Genomic DNA, 19,121 nt, shown 5'->3' on the forward strand with positions numbered 1-19,121 from the left:
GTAGACAACTAATAATACTGGGGAAAAGGCTCTGCAAGAGTTCAACAGAAGGTTTGCAATTAGAATGTATTAGTCATTAAGTAAAAATCAAAGGTATCTTTGGCATTAAGTAATTAGTGGGTAGGAATTTATTAGATATAGAAGATTTAATACATCTGGGTTAATGAGAAATTCATAAACCAAATATTTACGCAGAAGAATCATGTTGTGTACTCTCTTTCTGCCTTATATAGTAAGTAAATATGTTAGTAAAGCTAGCAATTTAAATCACTGATTCTCAGGGTTGAAAGGAATATAAAGACCACCTAGTGCCTTTTTCTGCAATTAATATTCTTAATGAATTCACACACACAGTATATATCTATGCACAGAGGGCCACCATATATTCTGATAATGTCTAAATGAGGAAATACCAATTTCACAGTCTGGCAACTGAGGACGATTGCAATTGAATTTCAATTTGGTATTTAGGAAATCAAAAGAAGTCCCTTGGTAAAGAAGAGTGGTTGGACTAGATTACTTTTTAGGTCTTTTCCAAGCTCGAGATCCTGTAACTGAACAAAACTGAGAAATAAAATATTCCCTGAACTTGATGAGATTTTTTCTTGAATATTAAATTACACTACCGCTAAATAGCTTTTTACTACAAGCTCTGTTGCACATTTGTTTCTCTTAATCATTCTTGAGTGTTCAACACTGAGGAGAAAAAGATAAATATATATGCTTCCTTCCCTCAAGGAGTTTATACTCTAATAAAAGAAATTAAACAAATACCTAACCAGGTATTCTACAAAAAGCCATGACAAAAAAGGAAAACGTATGAAGACATTACATTCTCCCAAAGCAAGACTTCTCAGTTTCCGCACTACTGACATTTTAGATTGGATAAATATTCTTTGTTGGGGGCTGACTCGTGTCCTGTAGGATGTGCAGCAGCACCCTGGGGCCCTTACCACTAGATGCCAGTAACACTTTCCACCCCATCTGTGACAACCTAAAGGAGGGGCATGGCAAATACACAGTTGAGAGCCACCTGCCCTGGGAGCGGAAGAGACTTCACAGAGAAAGAAACGTAACAATTGGTCTGAAAGCCTGGGTAGTATTTTAAAGGTCAGAAGCAGATGAAGAAGTAAGGCAGTTGACTCCACGTAGCACAGAAATAAGCCTTTAAAAGAGTGTTGACTCACTTATTAAGTTAGTGTTCTGACTGGCCTCTCATGGATTCTGGCTTTAACAGGTCTCAGCATTGCCTGTCCGTCTCTAACACCTCTCTTACCCTCGGTACTCCTCTGTCTAACAAAAAGACCTAGTTCAAGGCTCTGTCCCCTCAACATGCAACAGTGTCTGCTGGATTTTGAAAATATCATTCTGCCTTCATCGTTGCCTTGTTAGGGTTGCCTTCAGTTGGTGTAAGTGAGACTTCTTTTCTGTTTACTGTCATCCCAAACATCAAAGAAGCCTCTAAACAAGGTGACTTGGAGTAGAAAGTAATGAATTTGGGTTTTGAGTAAATTCAAAGTAAGTCTGAAGTGGTAGCAGGACACCAGATAGAAGAAATACAAAACATTAATTAAAAATAGAAACATTTGGGGCGCCTGGGTGGCTCAGTGGGTTAAGCCGCTGCCTTCGGCTCAGGTCATGATCTCAGGGTCCTGGGATCGAGTCCCGCATCGGGCTCTCTGCTCAGCAGGGAGCCTGCTTCCCTCTCTCTCTCTGCCTGCCTCTCTGTCTACTTGTGATCTCTCTCTGTCAAATAAATAAATAAAATCTTTTAAAAAAAAATAGAAACATTTTCATATATAGTATGGATACGAAATACACACGTAAATGCAGCAAGTAATATAAAACAGCAAGAGGCAGAAGGTAATCGGGACAAGTATTTCAATTTCTGTTTTTCTCCTGCTTTTTAAACAAAATCATTTTTATCTTTTAATGAATCTCTCTATTACCATAAAAAATGCTACATCCAAAAGTGACATCCTAGAAGTGTCATTCCAAGAATGTCACTTTAGCATAACTAGAAAAACAGAAATAATATACATGTATTTTAATTCTCTTCTATCTAAAATAAATTACTTTATTTCTTAACAACTTGCCTATTTGACATTTTGGTTGAGCTAAGAAGGAGGGCGTAAAGCTCTGTGTTGCCTCTGAAGGATATAGAGAATTGATTTCTTCTCATTTCTGCGGAAGTTCACTAGGCAAGCTACTTGTGTCAAGTCATTATGATAAGATCCAGCAGAAGTAATGCATTAATGTTGGCTGATATTGCCAACAAATTACTGTATGTGATACAAAACAAATTTCTGTTCCATTATTTTCAGTTCGCCTTTTCGTAAAGTTAAAATATGCACAGGAAACCAACATTTGCATGACTCTGTTAGCATTCAGATTGATTTGTGACTTTTCATTGTGGAACCCACCCAAACCAAGAGAACCTCACAAATGGCATGCCCTATTCAAGAGGTTTCCGTCTGGACCACATCTTTGCACACCACACATAAAGCAGCGAGAATGATCTTTGAGTTTCCTTCTACCTCAATTGCAATTTGCCCAGTGTTGCCATAATTTCTGACTCTTAATGAAAACTCCCAAGACCTAAAGAAAAGTTCCAGTGGAACTATTCCACTGGTTGCAGTAGATGGACTCAGTTACAAGGTCATGGAAGTTACACATGTCCCATTTAAAGTTAAGGTTGTTAATCAAAATGCAAATTATGACTCAATGACAAAACATTTTAAGCTAAAACGGGTCGTTGTTTAGACTGTGTGTTTTTATGTACTTCAATGAGTCATTAAACCTCTGCCATTTCAGAAGAAAAGTGCTCCTGCTGAATATTCAGTGCTATAAGCAAGCGTGTAATCTATTTTTTTTAAATAACCATTCTAGTAAACTAAAAACATAATGCAATAATGCCAGCAATATGTATGTAGGAAGTGGTGCATATGTGAATAATCGTGTTATAAAAACAGAGCACAATATTCATAATTGTTTTCCTATTTATGTACTAAATACTCTTATCAAAAATGAGTCCTGAGTGCTTGATCACCATTGATGAAGAGTATTATGAATGCACTAAAATTACCTTTGCAGGCCATAATATTAGGTTCTTATAAGAATAAATAAACTAGTGTCTGAGATTCATTTGTTTCATAGTGGAAGGAGGCAGAGCAATATGTAAGTATTATGAAATAGCACTAGTCTCAGAACTCAAAGTCTTAGGAACAATAGCTAATGACTAGTGTGCCTTTCCCTTCGTACTTGCGGTTTTTCTATTTGATGCTCTAGCTTGCGGTGACAACGAAGGCACCCCCCTGGCCCTTCAGCCACTGGTCTCTGCTATTCTCGCTGCTGATAGAGTGCAGTACCATAACTAGAGAGTTGTATGTTCCTTTTGTTTCACACTCTCTTCCTGCTCTCTCGGCCCCCTCCAGCTCACAGAGCCTGGACCAAGCATGGGTTCCTCTCACTGCGCAAAACCACAGCGCTGCTCTTCACTCTCTTCTGCAGAGTGGAAAGGCTCTGCTTCCTCCTCTCTGTCTTTTGAACCTTGCTTGGGAGGAAAAACAAAGAGCAGTAGGAGGAATGTCCACGGGTGACCACTTCCCCACTGTCTTGATAATAGGGAAAAACCCCTACACAAGAATATTGACCCTACATGACCCTGTACCAATGCAAATAGTAGATCTCCAGCCATGGAATAATATAATAATATTAAAACCCCCAAAAGAGCTAACCAATTGTCAGACATGGCTCTAAATGCTTTATTACTTAAATTGTGATCCTCACAATAACCCTAGGAAACAGGGTATCATTATCCCCATTTTCCAGATGAGGATACCAGACACAGAACAATTAGGAAATTTTGCCAGGGTCATAAAACTAGGAAGTGGCAGAGTCAGGTCATGAACACAGGCAGCCTGGATCCAGAGTCCCTGAACACAGTAAGCACACACGTGCTCTTCCATCCAGCAACACAACCAAAAGCAGCTTGAACCTATTCTTAAAAGAGATGGAAAGTAACCAGGATTGGTAATTTTAAAACTTTTTTCTTTGTATACCCATCATCTGACTTTTTTTTTCAGTTGTGTGGTCACAGGGAAAGATCTGAATAATTAAACTAAAACATCACCCTGCAAGTGAACCTAAGTCCACACTGGGAATTCACCCCACCCTAAGTCTACACTGGGAATTCACCCGATCCTGGAAAAATCAGTGCTAGAGCTCCCTAAACCAGGAAGCCACTCATTTATTCAGAAGAAGGGAAGGCAGGAGAGGTGAGCCGGGACCCCCTCACCCCACTTCAGCCCCATTCAATCTTGCCAATCTTATTTTCAACACCACCATACATTGTGGCCGCAAGAAATCATTCCAGATTGGCCAGGAAACCTGGGGGAGGGGTTATCTTTCAACTTTATATTCTTCCAATTTCCATGTAGCGAGATTCTACATGCTGAAGAGAACATCCACTCTCTAGTGGCAAAAAAAAACAGGAAGACCTGGGACTTCGCAAAACTCTGCAGGAACCTAGTCACCATAGCAAATCTGAAAGCATGTAAAGGACAAACCAATAATTAAAATGAAGTGGGCAATTTTGACAATGATGATGACAGGTGGAAGAATGAGCAGGGGGTGAAGAGGAACACCCTTCCTTACAAAAGGATGTATTAAAGATCAATCATTTCTTCTTTGCTCCTTTTATATCATTCTTGAAGCTGTGCTTAAAGAAGTGAGTGTTATTCTTGTCATCACATGGACAAATGTCCCCATCCTCAACAAACGGCCTCCAGCCCATCACCATACCCAGTGGGGAGAACTGGTTTGAGGAAATAAACATGCTTTGCAAACCAAACAAATACCAGAGAACCAGTCACAGGTCCACCTTTGTTTGAAACAGATCTAGAGGGTGCCTGGGTGGCTCAGTGGGTTAAAGCCTTTGCCTTCAGCTCAGGTCATGATCTCAGGGTCCTGGGATCAAGCCCCACATCGAGCTCTCGGCTCAGCAGGGAGCCTGCTTCCCTTCCTCTCTCTCTGCCTGCTTGTGATCTCTGTCTGTCAAATGAATAAATAAAATAAAAAAAAAAACAGATCTAGAGCAGATAGGCCCTATTTAGAATTTAGAGTACGTTGCACACATAAAAACACAGGCAAACTAATTTAACTCTTTGAGAGGAAGTATATATTGTATTACTATCCAGGGTAATCAAATCAGATGGCACCATGAAAAGCACGCAGGACAAACACCAATTGTATAGATTTTCCTATCTAAATGAGTCACTATTCATTATTAACTGATCAAAGCTTTTTTTTTTTTTAATTTACTTATTTGACAGAGAGAAAGAAACATCAGGAGAGGGAATCTGGCAGGGGTAGTGGGAGAGGGAGAAGCAAGCTTCCTGCTGCGCAGGGCCCTCAACACAAGACCCCATCCCAGAACCCTGGGATCATGACCTGAGCTGAAGTCAGGTGCTTATCAGACTGAGCCACTCAGGTGCCTCTGATCAAAGCTTTTTAAAAATATTTTCTAGATTTGGTTTACTGATGGCATTCTGAATTATGACCAAAATCCAGCTTGGGACTCTGTTAGGCCATATGGTTATGTGTGCCTGACAGGAAAACAATGACCTAAGTCCATTAAGGAATTCTATAAAAAAGTTTTCAGAGAAACAACTGGTTCTTACAGATTTTTCAGTTCAGAGCCTTGTATAGAGGAGCAAAAAGACATAAACTCTAACTTGCTCATATAAAGATATCTCCTCTCCGGAATGAACAACAGAAATGAGGCTGCTTTCAATATAAAAGCCATGTGGTGGTTTTCTAGTTTTTATTAAATATCATGATTATTAATTCAGTCCGGGAAAGTACGAGGCATCAAATCATGTACACTAATACCACAGAAGATCAAATGCCTATCCATAAAAGAGAGAGTTTTTTGCAGTTCTCCTTGAGAACCACAACCTTATTTTTCCATTTTATGTGGAGATCATGATTTCTCTTTAAAATAATCCTTTACAGAAGAAGACCACCCATTTTTAATTTGTCTTCTGTAACTGTGGCATGTTATAGCCCCAATCAAAGTTTGTCAAAAAAAAAAGAGTCTTCCATTTGAAAATGGATAAAACATTCATTTACTTTGAGTAAATTTCCTCTTTCGATCCAACCATCTGGTTCTAAATTAAGGTACCCTACTTTGAACATGGGTATGCTTGCCATCTGGCTACCCGAAAGCAGCAATTACTTCAGGTAAATGAACATATACCTAATTCTAAACAAGTATATTCTACTATAGGATAATCTGACATAAATACACACCCTTTTTATCTGCCTGCTATGCACCAACTTGAGGAAAAAATGAGTATGTGCTCCGCCTAATGAAGATAATTTACCGCTGTGTATAAACATTTCAAATTCAAGAGAATTTATGTATTTGCAATATTCAACAAGTGGTGAATTTCTCATTATCCGAATTATCAACTGAAAGCAGAGGAGCCTTGGGTTTCAAGGTAGAGTCTATCCTTCTGTCCTCTACCTTTCTCCAGTGCGGTATAAGAACCAGGAAAGGTAAGTGTTTCATGTAGGATAAAACCAGGTCCCATTCAATACCTTGCGGGGGATAAAACCTTCCAAGGGTCATAGGCATGTAGCAATAGTGAGATCTAATTTTTCTGCCCTCACCCAAATTCTTTTTCTCAGACTTCCAAGAAGTGAACCAAAGAATCACATTGACTCCTGGGTATTAATGTCTCCATATAGGCTAAATAGGGTGGACTCAATTGCAGCACTGCTCTTTTAAATACTTGCAGTTGCTCTCTCTGACTCCCCATTGGCAGAATAAATACCTATTTTATTGCAAAGATTATCCAATAATTAACTTGGCAAAAACTACAACTAACTAAAGACCATGATGTTTTATCATTAATCAAATGAAAATTTAGAATTTACATCTATGTCCTCTTTGAAAGTGTTTAAAAATATCAAATTACAGAGCATTTGGGGGACGAAATCATCACCAATCAAAGTCCAAACCTGACTGAGTTCCTGACATTGGTATGTTTTAAAAATTCTCCAAGTAGCCATGGTAACAACAACAATCAAAAAAAAAAAAAAAAAGACTTAATAAATGTAATGTTCACATAATTGTGAACAGAGATTTCCTTTGCCATATGAACTCTAGTTAGAAACACACTCAAGAAATTATCATATTCACTCTGGTATTGAAGGAAAAAAAAAAAAAAGAAGAGAAGAAGGACTTTCTCTCAGATGCTGTTTAGAAACAAAAACCTGAGAGCTCCAGAAATATTGAATCCAGATTTTCTATTGGGATGCAGAATACAGCCACATGTGCTCTAGGTTAAACTTTCAACCAAGTCATTTACATTTTTGGGAGAAAACTGAAGGAGAGAGTTTAAACACAAATATGCACTAGGGGTACAAGAAAACAATTACGGGTCAAGCTGAAACATCTGGTCTTTTTAAGAGTCCTGCTAATTTGAATATACTGACCAAAACAAGCTCAGTTCCAACAAACATATTTTGGCATGGCTCAAAAAACAGGATTTGTTGGAAGTATTTATTTCACCAGAGCAAGATTTATCAGTGATATGCACTCCCACTGTTGACATTTTGACATAAGCTTGTTCCAAACACAACATGCAAATTTGCCTTCTCTGCATTTTCCCCCCATATTTGATATGATGGTGGGTTTTAAAAATGTATTTATTCTGTATTGTTTAGAATATGTTGAAGGAAGTGGTATAAGAGGGTTTAGATTATCCACACCTGATCTTAGTAGTTTGAAAGTGAATAATTTATACATTCACTTGTAGGAGGCTTTAACTATCACACAACTACTAAAGCATTAGAGAATTTATCTGAGGTTGCTTCATAGCAATATATAAATAATAAAACTTTTGTGTTCTCCCATAACACACTGACATTTCAGCCTCCTGTACAATAACAACTTCTGGGAGTTTCCAGCCACCATAAGCCCCGGTCCATCAGAAAACCAAAGTTCAAGCCTCACTTCTCCACTGACAAACCTGCTGATCTCAGGCACCTGGGGCTGCTCTGAGCCCCAGTTTTCTGCTGTTGTGAAAATCATTTGAGGACAGAAGATCCAGGGGTATCATTGCTAATCTCCAACCTGCCTCTACTTCTAAGGTTGTCAATTTCTTTTTTAAGGTCATTTCGGTTGTTTGCTGGCCCTATCATCATTTAATTAATCAAAGTTGTTTTAAATGCAATGAATTAGGACAAAAAGCAAAAATCACTTGTTTATTCATTCAGTAATACGCTTGAGTGCTGACTACCCCAGGAGGCACAAAATAGCTCATATGTATAGTGGACACTCTATATGCCCTGTATAGTTTAAGTGCTTTTCAATGCATTTGCTCATGGACACCTGCAACAATCCCTATGAAGACAGTACTTATTATTGTCCCCAAGTTAAAAGTAAGCATATGGGCTCCAGAGCCAAATTGCCTGGGTCTAAATCCCTGCTTTGTCAGCTCATTATGTGATGAATTACTTGACTTCTCTGTGCCTCCATTTCCCTACCTGTAAGATAGGAAGTGTCTTGTGGGACTAAGTTAATATATTTGGCTGGATAAGCACTAGAGATAGCCATTGTCAGGAGCTGGTGACAGATTCGTCAGTGTCTTCCAGCCTTCACCACAGCTAGCTCCGCATCTGGGATTCGAACCCACTTCTGTTTGACTCTGAAATCTGAGGTCTAAACAAGTTGTGAAAAACCCCACAGCCTCTCAGAAAAAAATAAAATACTGCCCAAATCTAAAAAGCATCAAAGGCACTCATTAACAAGGCATTGGAGACTGGTGGGTAGCTTTCCCTCTTGGTACCACTGGAGTCATTTCCAGAGGCAGTAATTCAAGAACAACAACAAAAAACTAAAGTCACTCTGTGTCTGTGTTGAGAGACCTGGCAGCACCTGCAAGGACATTTCTTATTGGCATTGACCATAGCAGCCTCCCCCAGACCCCTGTCGCCCTCCCCGAGTCTGTCACCTGGACCTACTCTTACTGCTCCGAATCTCAACTTGCAGTTTTGGAAAACTTCATGCAGCCAAAGCTCACTGTCTGCTCTGTGCCTGCCAGATAACAGGCGAGGTGGGCATGCTGAGGGGGAGGGAAGGATTTTGCCCTGCACTGCCATCTCACCTGGATGCGCTACAGGCCTGGCCTTTGACCCTGCGAGTATTTTCCCTCGACGGTATCTTGGCAGGCTTTCGATGTCACCCTGGCATCGCTCAGATTTCACACTACCCTTTAAAAATTTTTAGGCGCCATGCTGGCTAAGGAACTTTGACAGGAGGGAGTTCCAGACTAGAGGAGGGGGTGGCACTCAACGTTTGGTGCTGGTGACTGTGTGGAGTCGGCAGCAGTGAAAGCCCGGGCATCTGGGAGACCCCAGGGGTTCTGGGTGACGACCCTACCCCACCTTCGCTTCCTTCACCCACCCCGCGCTTTTCGGTCTCGGAAGCCAACCCGGTCCCCCGGGTCGCCGGCCGCCCAGCCTTTCGAGCAGCCTGGCTGGGTGGGGCGGTGCCGGGCACCGCCTCCCTCCCTACCTTCTCTCCCCGTGGAGCACGTAGGAGCTGCGGAAGAAGCCCAAGAGCTCGTTCTCGATCAGGGCGTTGTAGATGATCTTCAGGTTGTAATTCCTCTGCGCGTCCAGAGTCCTATTCAGCACCACCACCAAGACCTGGGTTTGCGGGTAGAGGAAAAAACCGGCCACCGGGACAGCACCAGCCACCCGGTCCTCGGCCACCTGCACCTTCTCAACCGCCACCCGGGAGGCGTGCAGCACGACGTAGCGGGTGGCGTTCCGGCACGCGATCTCCACATTGACCTCGCCGGAGAAGGTGAAGTTCTCCATGAAGGCGGTGAGCATTAGGTTGTAGTGCAGCGGCTTGAGGTGGCCGGACAGGCGCAGCTGCGTCCACGGCTGCCACTGCTCCCGCTCCTCCTCCGACGGCGGCTGGGCGGACGGGGTCCCAGGGGTGGCCTCTCCGCCTACCTCGGGCTTCGAGGAGTCCCCGCCAGCCTGGTGGTTGCGCCGGGCGGAACCCGGAAGGCTCCCGTTGCCCCCGCGTGCCGGGAAGCCGGCGAGACCGCCGTCGGCGCCCGGGGCTGCGCTAGCTCCGCACTCGTCGAAGCGCAAGCTGAGCAACACCGCGAGCATGGTGACCGCGAGCAGTGCCACGATGGACACCGCGAAGGCCAGCACGAGCCGCTTGTGCACCGTGATGTGGCGCTCGGTTGTGCGGGGTCGCACCCCCACGGAGTCCGTCCACGGGTCCGAGAGCCCCCTGCCGCCGGCCCGTAGCGCGGCGTCGTTCTCCCCCATGGTGGCCGCGAAGGGTGAGCTGCTCTTCTCAGCCCCCTCCTCCTTCTTCTTCTTCCTCTTCTTTTTCTTCTTCTTCTTTTTCTTCTCCTCCTCTTGCTCCCCCCGCTCGCCGTCCAGGGCCATCACACAGCCTCCTCCTCCTCCCCCGCCCCCTCCGGCACCCCCCGCGGGCGGGCCACCCGGGCCACCGCCGGCGCAAGCATCAGAGAGCGCACGCGGGCCGAGGGCGCGACGCCAGCTGGGACCCTGGAGACGCCGGCCCAGGTTCTTTTAAGACGGGTTCTGGCCGCAGGCGACGGCAACCTCGGCGCCCCCCATCAGCCCCGCCTTTCTCCGGACACTGGCGGCCGTGGCGCCGGGCGGCGAGGTCTGGGACGCACCCAACTTAGGAAGCGTCTCGCTCGCCCCACCGCGCGCTACTTCTCCGGCCGGCGCGAGGCGCCGGGGCACATGCTGCCTCCGCCGCCGTGCGCCTGCGGCTACCGGCTCGCCCTCCCCTGCTCTCGGCTCTCGCCAGGTTTTCCGCGGGAGCCTTCCAGCGGGTCCTCGGCTAGAAAGAACGCGGAGCGGTGGAGAGGGAAGTTAGGGCTTCCGCTTTCTCTCCCCACTCCAGCGGTGGCGTTCAGTCCTCTGGGTGGGATGTGCTCGCAGCGGCAGCGGCAGCGGCAGCAGCAGCGGAGGCGCCCGAGCCATGCACTCCGCAGCCGGGGGCGAGAGGATGGCCGGGGAAGAAGACAGCGGGGTGAAGCCGGCGGGCGAAGTCCCAGGGCCGCAGAGCTGCGCCGGGAATCTGCCCTGAAGAAGCCGTCTCTTCCACCCCGGACACTTTAAGCAGCGGGGGCGGCAAACGGCGTGAGGTTGCAGACCGGACAGCGAGCTTCCCTCGTTCCGACGTTGCTCTGACCTCCGGGGATGACAAGTGAGCAAGAAGTGTTCGGTCGGGCCATCCCCTTCAGGTAGCTGATGCTCCGGGTTTGCTCTGTATCCCCGTGGGGAGAGCCGGAGTGCGTGTGTGCGAGTGCGAGTGTGTGTGCATGTGTGTGTGCTTGTGTGCCTGTGTCTGTACACACAGTCTCCGGGTCCAGATTGCCAAGGCTACTCTGACTGCATTCAGGGACTGAAACTCCCCGAGAAAGGCAAAGGAGAGAGCGAGAGACCGCGAGGAGGCAGGGAAGGCGGGAGGGAGGGGAGCGGCTGAGCGGCAGAGGCAGGCACTGGGAGATTAGAGAGCTTTTCTCCGCTCTGTCACACCAGACACCCACTGCCACAGAGGGGGTTGCTGAGCCGCCTGCAAGAAGTACATTGTAAATCTTCAGCGCAGCCAGCCCGGCAGTCTCCCTTTTTCCCCCGACTCCTTAGCCTCACCGCGCCTCTCGGGAGGGATCCTTGGAGCCTTTGGCTGTTAACATCGAGAGCAAAGGAAGATCCTGGTGCGGAGACATCAGGCTCGCCAGAGGATTTGGAGGATTGTATGTAAATTGAAACAAATTCTCCAAAGCCTGACTACATATATTATACTGTTGTGATGAGTCCAGGTGTTCAGTATGAAAATACGAGTTAGCAATGAAGCATTAGAATCTCCCAGTAGGAAAGGCTAAATAAAAGAAGCACTTTCCCCCAATGAATAATTGCTATTTATAGATTGGGGAAATGATTAAAATCGAATGCCTACATCCAGGACCAAAAACTTGAGACTGAGAGAAGCTGGGGATCTGAGCCCCATCACTGGGGACTCACTAGAACAGTGAACAAATATATTCCATGATTGACCAGTTTTTCACTTCACCCAGCCACAATTGCTTTTTTGCAGTTTTTAGTGTTATCAGGAAAATCGTTTAAACTTTTTTTAGAACAGTTATCAAGAGGAAGTTTTGCTGATAGCAGGAGCATCCAAACAGGTTCACAGACTGTTGGCTGGTTATGGACTTATAAGTTTATTGAAGTTTTACAGTGTAGAGTGTGTATGAGTATATGGGATATGCAAGCCTTAGGATTTGTGTGAAGAACTTGAATTGGAATAATATTCAGAAAGCAGCCACCCCAAAGCTAACAACTAAGAGGCAGGAGTCTCCAGTTTTTAATAAAACAAAGTATAATGGACTTCAGAGCCAATAAAAAAAATGAAAAATAAATAGAAAATAAAGAATAAAAAGAAGTAATTCCTTTTTACGTGTTTCTTTCACATCTTCAAATCCTGAATGCATTTTAAAAATCATGTCCCATAATTATTTTTCTTACAAAAAGGAATGTTAAATGCTCCTGGCTTTGTACACATCCTGAAAATGTACAACTAAAATATTGTGTTTGGCTTTAAAAGCATGACCAAACACAAGAGATGAAATACACATCAACTTTAGCCTGACAACCACTGAAAACAGCCCTGCTCAATGAAGCTCTTTTCTATTTATCCCCAGATGGGATATATTCCCAATGCCATACATTCTAAAGGTCCATTTGAATCCTCTTTAAATGATGAAAAGATGTGCCAGGGTGGGATTTTTTTTTTTTTTAAGCATGTTGTATGTGGGCCGTTAGCAACAGACCAAGGGAAATGCCACATTCTGTTCAAGTTACTTTTTTCTGCTCTGTTTTTAAATCTCCATGCTCTTGCTGTCCATATGTATTTGGCTGTATGCATTTTAAGAGTTGAGGAGTTGGGATTTGTTAGTTTGTTTTGACAGAATCAGGAAATATAGTACAGGCAGGCAAAAAGCACTGTGTGACTCTTAGGAGGCCACCAGACTTCCCTGACCGCAGGGGGCTAATCTGGCAAGTCAGGATTATTGACCTAAAATCCATGGATTTAACTCACTATGATTATCAAGAGGGGCCTGGAACCCCTGAGAAGTTTTAGAATCACTGCCTAAATGAAGAGTTCATCCACTAAGGAATCTCTAAGACCTTTCTCTAAAATGATATTAGTCAAGAAAATATTCAAAGACGAAAGACTTTTTAAATCTTATTTGTATTTTACTGAAGTGTATATGTACTTCTGAAAATTATAAGGCAACTCTCAAATATTTGGGAATTTAAGTATATGTTTACCAAGTAGTAAAGTCACTACTGCCTGTGATTAAATTAGTAGATGGATTTTTTTTTCTGAAATCCAAGTCGAACAGACCCAAGCTTATTAACACAGAGTGCACACAGCTTACTAAAATACTGATTCCCTTAAAATGTAACTTTATCCAATAAACTCAGTATCAGGTCAGGTGGGTAAATATTTCTTACTCTTGTATCAGTGTTACAAAAGGGCCCCAGTAAGTCTTTTTTTAATTTCTGAAGGTATATAACACCCTTCCCCTGAAAAGCAAGTACTCTGTGAATAGTTTTTTTTAATATTTTTTTTCTAGAGAATGTCCATTCTACCCTCAAACCAAGAAAAAAAAAGGCAAAAGTTCAGATTGTGTAGGTGACAAAAATATTAAAGGGATGACTCACTAATTTTCCATAAAGAAGTTGCCTTCAGTGTTGTCAGTCACTAAATTGGAGATAGTTTTGACTTTGCTAAATGCTAGGGCCATTTAGTGGGATGAGACTTTTCAAAGTGCCTGACACTTCTCTCAGAAATACATTTATTGCTGGGAGAATTTTATGGTTATTTCTTTAGCTAACAAATGTCTTTAAAGTCATTTTGTAGCCATATTTGATTTAAGGACTTATAAAAGTGTGAACATTTAATATACACAAGGCCAGCAGAAGTTATGCTTAATTAAATCTACCCCTTGGTCCTGCAAATAATCAAAATGAACTATCTTCAGTAAATGTCCTGGCCCAGAGTCTTTACTCTTTGCTGACACCAGAACTGCTTTTTTTTTCTTTCACTCTGATTTGTATGAGAGTTAAAACTTAAGTGTCCTTAAGTACTCAGTCCTTCAAGTGTGATTAGCACTTCACATCCAGAAGAAGCTTGGCTCAGAAGAAAGAACTAAATCCCACTCTGCCCTCACCTCCATACATTATCTTAACCTGGTTACTTTATAACTCATTTTCTTGATGTGTTAATGTATTGGAGTTAGACGGTTAGCTCAGAGGTTTCTCTGGTTCTCAAAGTCTATGAAAGAAATTCCAAAGCTAATACAGAGTCTCTTTATGCTCTCAAGTGATTTTTAATTAATCTTTTCTATTGAGAAGCCAAAAAAATTCAATGAAAAACTCAAAGTTCAGTGGGTAAAGAGACTTTATAAGAATACACTGTATTAGCAAAAACATGGGGGAGGGGTGGTGTTGGGAGAAAACAAGCCCCACTACCCTGGCAGTGAACAGATGTATTTTCTTTGTGGAATGTGTTCCTGAAGACCCCGCACAATTAGAGACCAGTGCTGACAAGGAATGGCAGAAGTCTGTTTACTAGCTGAAGTGGTGCCGCCATGTGGCAATTATAGAGGCAGTTGGAAATTTGAGATTGTGATAATTTTTTCTTAAGTAGGCTCCACACCCGACATGGGGCTTGAACTCACAAACCCGAGATCAAGAGTCGCATGGTCTACTGACCAAGGCAGCCTGGTGCCTGGAGACTGTGATAATTTGATGAAATTTTTAATTTGAGGAAACACCTTATTGCAAACTTTATTAATATTTTATATTGTGTCATTTCAGAATCTCATACCATCTAATCACTGTATCTGTTGACATTGTTGAGGGGTTTCATATAGGAAATACTCTTCTAGATAGAAGATCTTAAAGAGGGAAAGAGGAGAATTGTTTAAAATTAGTCATAATTGAGACGGGGCAATTTCATGATGTTGATAGTTTGTCAAATTCACTAAGTACAATTAACACCTTGATTTAACTGTTAGTTGTCTGACTTCTATTTATTTAAAAATATTGATCTGAAAGGAAATTATATCTAAATTTGATTGTCTCTTTTTCTCACATAAAATCTATGAAATTATCAATTTTTTTAAAAAAAGAAAACATTCCTTAACCTATTACTATATGTTTTCAGCCCTAGGAAAGTCTCAATTTTCACCAAAACAGAACAAATCTTACAGCCCAGAAAGAACCTCTCTAGATGGTGAATATAAAGAAAACTATAACCAAATAACCATCATATCACTCCCAATTCCCGCATTAAATGTTATATCCAGAGAGGAGAGAATTAGGATCTCAAGAAGGTTTATGATCTCAGTAAGAAATTTCCATAAAAAGGCAAAAAAAGTGTGTCATGGAAATGTTTATAGTTTATTCATGAAACCTGAAAACATAATATATGCCCAATTCTGCAAACAGAATAGAAATTGGGTAACTTTCCGGATATGTGTCTGTTGAACTATTCAATTTGTCTAAAAGCTTAAGAAATCGAAATAGTAGGGGCACCTGGATGGCTCAGTCGATTAAGCCTCCGAGTCTTGGTTTCAGCTCAGGTCATGAAGTCACGGTCTTGAGATCAAGCCCCTTCCTCGTCGTGCTCTGTGCTCAGCAGCAAGTTCACTTGAGATTCCCTCTACTCCTCCTCCCCTCCTCACTCCCGCACACTCTCTCTCTCTCAAATAAATAAATCTTAAAAAAAAAAAATCGAATAGTAAACATAACAATACAGCTTTTACCATGAATTTAAGTTGTTCAAATCCATGTTTCTAGACAAATATGGTAGGAAGAATTAAGAATAATCACAGCCAAGACTTTTCAAGTGCTCATCTTGCGCCAGGTGTTTATTTAATTACTCTTTGTTATTTAATCATGAAAATTAATCCCATAGGTTGGTGCTGTTACTTCCCCCATTTGACAGATGAAAAAACGGAGGTTTAGCAAGAAGAAATACCCTGCCCAAATGCATATAATTACTAGGTGGCAGAGCTGGAATTCCAATTTAGACAATATTACTTCATCACCTGTACACTTAACCAGTATGCAGTACTGCAGTCTGAAAAATCAGCCAGATGCACACTATCCAACTGCATAAGCAGTATTTGCTGCACAAGTTGGGAAGTCAGTGCCAGGCAGAGTGCCAGAGGTAGAGCACTGAACCAAAGAGCCATGATCTCCACCTTCTTTGGGGGGGTACAGTGCCTGGCCCATTGTAAGTACCACGGTGAGTGTTTATTAAAGGAGACGAACAGGGGTGCCTGGGGGGGCTCAGTCTGTTAAGCATCTGCCTTTGGCTCAGGTCATGATCACAGGGTCATGGGATCGAGTCCCACATTGGGTTCCCTGCTCAGTGGGAGTCTGCTTCTCCCTCTCCCTCTGCCTCTCCCCTCCACTCATGTACACTCTCTCTTTCTCAAGTGAATAAATAAAATCTTTTTAAAAATAAAATAGATGAATAAATAGAGAAAATGTAGTACGACCCTGAGTAGAATAATAAATGAAATTTTATAAAATAATGACAAAGAAAAAAGGAGAGCATTATTCACCCTGGATTGAGAAGCAAGTAGTTGAAAGCGTTGACTATAGCTTATTTTCATACTGCAGAACCAGCAGTTTATATGCCTTAGAAATCTTACCTCTTGAATGCATTAAAAAATGTATCTTTGACCTGGGCTTATTTGACAACTCAAATTTACATGATTTAAAGGGTGCCTCACCTCTTTGACACCATAAAAAGTATCTGCTTCAAAGGCACACATATCAATATTAATGTAAAGTCTCATGAAGACATGAAGTATCCTGTTTTATTTCTTCCATAGGTACCTCCTGATACATGTTTTTTCCTCTTTTCCAATCATTTATTTATCCCTCTTCCATTTAACAATAAAATATATTATTTATCTCTTAAAATCTGTACTTCCTATTCTTGACTGCTCCTCTCTTTACACCTACACATTAGTGATATGTAAATGTTTATCACTGTAGCTTTTTAAATGAGGTAGTTACAGTATTTTCTTAAAATTGAGCAGCAAATGATCATCATGAGTGGGTTATAAATTAAAAGAAATATAATGAAGTTTTTCTCTTTTAAATAATGAAATATCACTAATCCTGTGCTCAAATACTTATGAGTTTTTGAAAGCTGATTCTGATCTACAGTGTTTTTTATTTTTCATAATAGAATATAAAACATAGACAAACCATAAGAAATTCTTAATCTCACAAAACAAACTGAGGGTGGCTGGGGGGAGGTGGGTAGGGAGAGGGTGGTTGGGTTATGGACATTGGGGAAGGGATGTGCTATGGTGAGTGCGGTGAAGTGTGTAAACCTGGTGATTCACAGACCTGTACCCCTGGGGCTAATAATACATTATATGTTAAAAAAAAATTTTCTTTAAGAATATAAAACATATATATATGAAATATATAGTTTTGCTGAGTCAGTATTATAGTCAAAGACAATTATTTCAGGTGAGAAACACATCTTCTGTTAGGAAGTATTTCTGTTAGAAAAACATTTCACAATAGCTAATGAAATAATAGTAAAAATTAATATTGCATTATTTTTCAACTCATTGAATTCCTACTTTGAAACTAAAAAAAAAAAAAAGGACGAAGCATAATATTTCCCTTCAAGTTTTAGGCCTGTGCATGAAGACCCTCTCTCTCTTTTTTTTTTTTAAAGATTTTATTTATTTATTTGTCAGAGAGAGAGAGGGAGAGAGAGCAAGCACAGGCAGACAGAATGGCAGGCAGAGGCAGAGGGAGAAGCAGGCTCCCTGATGAGCAAGGAGCCCGATGTGGGACTCGATCCCAGGACGCTGGGATCATGACCTGAGCCGAAGGCAGCTGCTTAACCAACTGAGCCACCCAGGCGTCCCAAGACCCTCTCTCTTAACCATGAACTGAACAATAGCTCTCTTTTTTGGGTCTATACCTTCTCCCTGCTCATACTCAGAGTTGGTTCCTTCTACCATGTAACACTATAACTAAGGTTCCCCCATGCATCTTTACTTTTAGGGTGATGTACCAAGGCTATGCCAATGTCATACCATTTCTTTTTTTCTCCATACGTGGTTTTCTAAGAACATTCCTGCATTCACATCCAAGGAGTTCTCTCCTGCCTGCCTTGAAAGTTAGGTGAAATTTTGTATTTCAGGATTCAGGAATTATGCTTGGAATTTAAACAATTAGCCTTTGGCTAAAATGCCTTTTCCTTGGAGCTTTAAAAAAACTTATTTATAAGCTATTATACAAAGACCGAAAGTCTAAATAAATCATTATGTTATAAATACTATAATGTTAGTTTTTTACATTTCTATTAATAATATATTTATATATTTTACATTTATATTTATATGTACATGCTAGGCACTGTATAAACATAAAGAAGTGTTCATAATTTATAACTAATTTATAACTAATTTATATAATTATATAACATATAATTATACTAATTTATATAATTTATATAACTAAATATATAATATATAGTGGTCTTGGAGTCTGCTTATGGCCAGGGTTGGGGGAACTTTCCTATAGAAGAACTACACAGAAATAATCAAACTACTAACTTTTGAAAATAACCAACTGCTTGATTAAATGAAACTTCATTCCAAAAAGTCTGTAGGAAAAAGCAATAAACTTGAATATCTATGTTTTTAGTTACTAGCATATTAAAATGTGGATGATCATTTCATGAAATAGGTTTAGTTCTCATAATAGAATTGATTTAGTATAAAAGTTGCCTGTGATCACTTTTGTCACTTTTCTCTTTAGTGCCACCTTGTGGGTTAGCCAGTAACAATTAAATATATAAGGTTTTGAGTTTGGGGTTTTTTCTTTCCTGTGCTATGTTAAAGTTCATCTTGGGAAATATTGCAGTAGAACTCAGATGTGAAGCAATTTCTTTGTTTTCTCCAAGAGCAAGCACTTCACTAGAAGAT

The 19,121-nt window shown here is 41.5% G+C and overlaps 1 protein-coding gene across 1 annotated transcript in view; it reads right to left on the reverse strand.

The window, feature by feature from the left end:
* The window catches only part of LOC111142230 (thyrotropin releasing hormone degrading enzyme), a 380,019-nt gene extending 369,639 nt beyond the window's left edge, over positions 1-10,380 (reverse strand). Inside the window, exon 1 of the mRNA XM_022495269.1 lies at positions 9,587-10,380. Within this exon, the coding sequence (XP_022350977.1) occupies positions 9,587-10,365 (779 nt within the window). The 5' untranslated portion in view covers positions 10,366-10,380. The remainder of the gene's footprint in view (positions 1-9,586) is intronic.
* Between the last annotated feature and the right edge of the window lie 8,741 nt (positions 10,381-19,121).

This window comes from Enhydra lutris, unplaced genomic scaffold (genome assembly GCF_002288905.1).
Source record: "Enhydra lutris kenyoni isolate GAN:26980312 unplaced genomic scaffold, ASM228890v2 scaffoldscaffold7, whole genome shotgun sequence".
In the NCBI taxonomy this organism is placed as follows: Eukaryota; Metazoa; Chordata; class Mammalia; order Carnivora; family Mustelidae; genus Enhydra; species Enhydra lutris.